The sequence below is a fragment of the Acomys russatus genome, chromosome 8 (assembly GCF_903995435.1).
Source record: "Acomys russatus chromosome 8, mAcoRus1.1, whole genome shotgun sequence".
In the NCBI taxonomy this organism is placed as follows: Eukaryota; Metazoa; Chordata; class Mammalia; order Rodentia; family Muridae; genus Acomys; species Acomys russatus.
The window spans coordinates 39,336,236-39,342,235 of NC_067144.1; the positions used below are offsets into that span (position 1 = coordinate 39,336,236).

At 38.8% G+C, this 6,000-nt stretch overlaps 1 protein-coding gene and 1 pseudogene across 2 annotated transcripts in view; both read left to right on the top strand.

The window, feature by feature from the left end:
- Positions 1–5,643, top strand: part of Filip1l (filamin A interacting protein 1 like) — an 87,009-nt gene extending 81,366 nt beyond the window's left edge. For both annotated transcript variants that reach the window (XM_051150074.1, XM_051150075.1), the window contains one exon: positions 5,392–5,643. In XM_051150074.1, coding sequence (XP_051006031.1) covers positions 5,392–5,583 — 192 coding nt within the window. In that variant the 3' untranslated portion in view covers positions 5,584–5,643. The remainder of the gene's footprint in view (positions 1–5,391) is intronic.
- On the top strand, positions 2,913–4,235 carry LOC127192770 (histamine N-methyltransferase-like; annotated as a pseudogene).
- Positions 5,644–6,000: the final 357 nt, after the last annotated feature.

Genomic DNA, 6,000 nt, shown 5'->3' on the forward strand with positions numbered 1-6,000 from the left:
TTTTGCAATATGCACTCCAAAATTAGAGAGTCTTGGAGCTATTTGACATAACATTTTATAAAACTGATCCAAGGGATGACACATTTTACAGTGCCATACTTCATTTACGGAAACAAGTCCAAGTATAAAATTCATACCAGAAACAAACAAAACCAGCATCATCCCATTATCCTCTGCCCTAAGACACCCTGAGGGAATGACATTTGAGGGTTGTCCTAATAAAACAACTAGTCTCTGCTGCCATCTAGAGGTAAAGATGTGTAGTGAAATCAGCCAATAAAGCCAATCTTCACCAATACACATCAGTACTGCCTATGAGCCTGACACCACTGTGTTTGAGGTTAGGAGGGCATTTCAGGCAGATTCCTGTGGTGCTACTGAAAAGTACGGCTGCCCTAACTCCAGTCCCAGCCAGTCATCTTTGGCTCTGACACAGCATCTGGGCATGCCATTGATTTTAATCACAAATGATTCTGTTGAACATCCTGCCAGGTGACCACTGGGCCAAGATGCTCTGGACTCTCACAGCTAAACTTTCCCTATCCTGGCAGGTCTGAGTTCCCTGGGAAGAAACTGTTTCTATCTACAGCAACTTCAGCTACAGTAGAGGGCCTCTAAGTGTAGTAGGATTAGCACCTGCAGAGAAAATCGTCCTTAAGAATTTATTAAAGCTTTGTATTCCTACTGGGCCACAGAACAACTTAAATAGGCCCTCACCCAGGACTCTGAACACTAAGTTACAGGAGGCCTCCTATAGTTCTTAACAAAGCTAAGGGGCACCACAGAAACCTATTCCGGATAAGCTGAAACAGTTCAATTGCAGCTTCTGTTGTTCATGGTTAGATTTAGATGACATTCATAGACATGCTCATCACTGAGAAATTCCTTTTTCATCTCTTAACAGTTTAGTATAGCATCTTGTAACCGCATGCTTTTAGAAAATGTTGGGAATAAAGAGCACTTATAATACCACTAACCTGAATGGACCACTAATACTATGGATGCATTTTCATCTGCAGCAGTGGTTTTCAACCTGTGGGTGTCGAATGACCCTTTCACAGGGGTCGCTCAAGACCATCTGCATATCAGATATTTACATTATGATTCATAAGAGCAGCAAAACTGCACTTATGAAGTAGCAGCAGAAATAACTTTACGGTTGGGGGTCATCACAACATGAGGAAGGACGAATTGAATGTTGTAATAAAATTTTTTAGTGCCACTATAATACCATAAGTGGAAAATTCTGCACCTGACCTCATATGACATGTACTGGTCAATACACTGAAAATAATGCATAAAATTATATTCACTCTATTCATGTAATGTATCTATGAAATATATATGGCTTCTGTGTTTAGATGTGGATTCTGTACATGCAGATAAGGCCCCAAAATTCAGACATTCAAAATACTTCTGGTTCCCAGTGTTGCAGAGAAGGAAAGTCAATTTGCAGTTTTTTCTTTTCACATATAAATATTTAAAGTGTGCATGTTTTAAATCCAGCTTCTTAACATTTCTGTGGCTGTATTTCCCTGTAAGTTCAAAAGCATCACTCTGTAATGATGGCATAGTGTTTTATATAAGCATACTCTAATTCATTACCACATCCTTATTCTTTTTTTAACTGTTTTTTTTTTTAATTTCTTTATTATGTATATAGTATTCTGACAGAAGAGGGCATCAGATCTCATTATAGATGGTTGTGAGCCACCATGTGGTTGCTGGGAATTGAACTCAGGACCTCCGGAAGAGCAGTCAGTGCTCTTAACCACTGAGCCATCTCCCTAGCTCCCCACATTCTTATTCTTAAGAATTGTTATCTACATCCTATTTTTAAATTCTAATTTATGCTAAAACTACTATCTTTAAACTACTATCTTTACCCGTCTCTCTGATTATTTCCTGGAGAAGGTTTCTAACAAAATAAAACAAAAATGGCTAAGTCACGGGGATGAGTTTTAAGGTATTTGATGCACAGGGCCAAGTTGCTCCCAATAGTCATTGATTATTATTATTGTTATCAATCTTAAAAACAAACAAACATGTGCTAAGAGGCAAGAACATAGGTACTGCATGTCAGCACTTGATGAGACCATGAGGTCATGGTGAGAGGTAGGACACGGAAGGCTGGAACAGGAGTCTCACTGTCTCACCTGGCAGGCTTACGATTAACACCAGAAGGTAATAAGAGCACTAAAGCCAAAACACTGCTCCATACCTAGGTACAGGAAAACATTGACCACACATAGCAAAGACGTATATTCTCAATATGGTTTATCCTTCACTGAGAGACACCAAATCTGCGCAGCATTTATATTTAAAACCTCTGCTCATGGTGCTAGGCATTTGTTTTAAGTGAATGTACCTAATAAATTAAATTCTAACTACTTGCAAAGGCACCTGAGATCTTATTTGTACTTCATTACAAAAAAACTATTTCTAAAACTTTGTGTTAACTTTCATTAGCAATTCCAGCAATAGATGCCTAATCTGCTTGGCATCAAACACTTTCTTCCCTTCTAATTCAGTAAGCGTCAGACTCTATTATGATCCACAAACCCTGCTAACAAACACATGCTACAATAGTACCTGAGCATGTGTGTATGTGTACATACGCTCACACATATAAGCTGAAACAATATTCATAAAATAGTACTTCAGTCATATTAGAGGCAAACATTCTGCATTTTGCATTCTAGTCTACACATTTCTACTTCATGTTATTTAAATGTTTATAAAGAGAAAGATACATTAATATATCTTTTAAATCTAATACTCAATGGCTTAGGGAGTTAAAAACCTCAATAATATCAGACTATTTTGGGAATAATAAAATAAGATGGAAATCATATATACTATATTTTAACAAATGTAAACTTAAATATACGAAGGAACTTTAACGGTCAATCAGTAAAATACAAATGTTAAAGGATAAAGAATAATTATAAGGATTAGGTAACTCAATATGGCACCTGGCATGAGGAGCTTGTTTTCTAACCACAGCAGATATGTTGAATCTTTTCGGAGGTTTCTAAATAATTCCATGGAACACCAGTGCAAACAGGAATGTATGGGCAAGAAGCTGCCAGACATAATAGCAAGGACTGGAGAAACAAAAGCAGAAATTAAGATTCTGAGCACAGGTGGAGGCACAGGTGAAATGGACCTACAGATTCTTTCCAAAGTCCAGGTTCAATACTGAGGAATCTGCATAAACAATGAAGTTGTTGAGCCAAGTGCTGAACAAATCGTCAAGTACAAAGAGCTTGTAGCCAAGACATCAAACACGGAGGACAAAAAATTTGCTTGGCACAAGGAGACATCATCTGAATATCAAAAATGCATGCTCAAAGAAGAGCCTCAAAAGTGGGACTTCATTCATATGATTCAGACGCTATATTATGTAAAGGATATCCCAGCTACCCTGAGATTCTTCCATGATATCTTAGCTGCCAATGGTAAAATTCTCATTATTCTTGTGTCAGGAACTAGTGGCTGGGACAAGCTATGGAAAAAGTATGGACCCCGCCTACCAGGGATGACCTCTGCCAGTATGTCACATCCTCTGACCTTGCTCACCTACTGGATGACCAGGGTATTAAGCATGAGTGTCATGACCTTTTGTCCACCATGGACATAACAGACCATCTTATTGATGGCAATAAAAATGGAGACCTGCTTTGGGATTTCTTGATAGAAACCTGTAACTTTAGCAAAACAGCACCCCCGGCTCTCAAAGCAGAAATTATGAAAGATCTTCAGGAGCCTAAATTTAGTGTTAAGAAAGAGAGGAAGGTACCTTTTAACAATAATCTGAGTTTTATTGTGGTTGAGGCACATGCATAAATCACAAGAGTATTCAGAACTTATATTTTGAACAATTGTTGACTTATTTACATATTAAGTACATATTATTTACATACTGAAGTTAAAATTAATCTTACAATAAGGGTACAATATTATCTCCTATAAGTGAAATCTATAAATTTCCAAGCCATTTTTGGGCTTAAGAATCATGTGGGCGGGTTGGAGAGAAGGCTCAAAGGTTAAGACCCCTGGCTGCTTCTCCAAAGGTCCTGAGTTCAATTCCTAGCAACGACGTGATGGCTCACAACCATCTATAATGAGATCTGGTGCCCTTTTCTGGCCTGCAGGTGTAACATTCAGGCAGCACGCTGTATACATGATAAACAAATATATCTTTAAAAAATTATAAGATGGTCTCTCATAAAAAAATAGTGTTAGAAATCTACAACAAATGAATACAACGATCTTTAAGATATTTAACAATATTCACATTTATGAATTAAAAATAAAAAAGAATGATGTACCCTGGGTAGGGGGAAGAATAACTCTGGCAGAAAGACTGTTACAAGACCAGAGCAAGCCTGGGTGGGGCACATGGTGAGTTACCTGGGATACAATGTGAGAGTGAGCCTCAGACACACACTCATACACCACCACCAAACAACAACAAACAAGCAAACAAAAATAACAATGAAAGAATATGTATCTTATAACCGACTGGATTATAAGAGAGCTACAGTGTAGAAAACTTCCTATCTATTTGCCAGCAAGTACTCTTCAATAGTCTCATTCTTTAAGGGGCCATTTTCTTCCTTTAAAAAATAAAATAAAAACATTAGTTTTTAGCAATCTATGTAACTAACTCTGCTAACCTACTCCGTCAGCCTACGTCACTCAGGCTCTGTGACCCCTTTCACACTCCTTCTCGTGTTAACCAATAGCAAATAGTAGACAATTCTGCCTCGGCCATGCAGCCCATCTCCCACCTCAACCCACTGTCTGCTCCCACATGCATGCCCCTGGTGTGAGTGAGTAGTTTCCCTGTGTGGCAGTGATCTACTTCCCCACCCCGGCTCTCATAAGCAGCCTACTTTGAAGCAATCCACTTCTCAACTGTGTTTGATGTTTTCTGAATGAAGGACATTAACAAACGCATTCTTTCATCTTATTACCAAAAGCAGTTTCCTATTTGAACTCTTTGAGGGCCCAGTCAAATGCTGCTTTTCTTATGAAGCTCTCAGATGCAATTCAAATGAAATGTCTCTCTGGAAATCTCCTAGCTCTCTGACAACAGTCTGGGGCACAACACTGATTAGCAAGAATAAATGGGCTTACTCGGTGTTTACACATTATCTAGCATTATATATGTGTGTGTATATATAATAGGCATGCACATAAAATAGGTATGCAGAAATGCGTTCCTGAAATATCTCCTCCTCAAACTGACTGCCTTAAATCTATAGATTCCCAGACCTAGTGTCTCCAAAGTAACTACATGATTTGAAAAAATGACTCTTTTTCTTCCAAATGTACCAATAATGATCTTTTGTCTTTGTTGTTGTTGCTCTCGTTTGATTCAAGATCAAGGGTATATGCAGGCAGAAAGCTCCAACAAGGATCCCTAAACCAAAATCTACAGGAATCAGTAGACTTTCTACCAAAACGCCAGTAGGACCTATGGATAAACCTAGTCATCAAAATGGGTGTGAGAAATTACACATCATAACAACTGTCACCTCTAACACTTTCCTCCACATAAAAGGAAAAAGGTAAGTCATACCTATGTACTGTCTAGGAAGATCCGTCTCCAGAAATCTCTGGTAAGCTACAATCATGCCAAGGAAGGCCAAAGAAGGATGGCCACCTCTCCAGGGAATGGTGAAGCAGCAAAGCATCCTACGGTGCAGAGGCTGATGGACCTGGAGAGGGGATGCTCAAAGAAGCAGCACGTGTACAGTGTTCCCCTCTATCTGTGAGCATAACACACACTCCCAAGTTCCCATCTGCAAACCAGACAACTCCTCATGCCATCTGTAATTTAACTCAAAGCTGGACGACATCGTCAGCCCAAGACAAACCTGGATTCACTGCTAGAGCCCAAGAGGTTTTTGTGAACAAATAAGTAATCCTTCATTCTACAGAACTTTATCACCCAATGACAGTGGCTACAAAAATACACTAGCAAAAAAA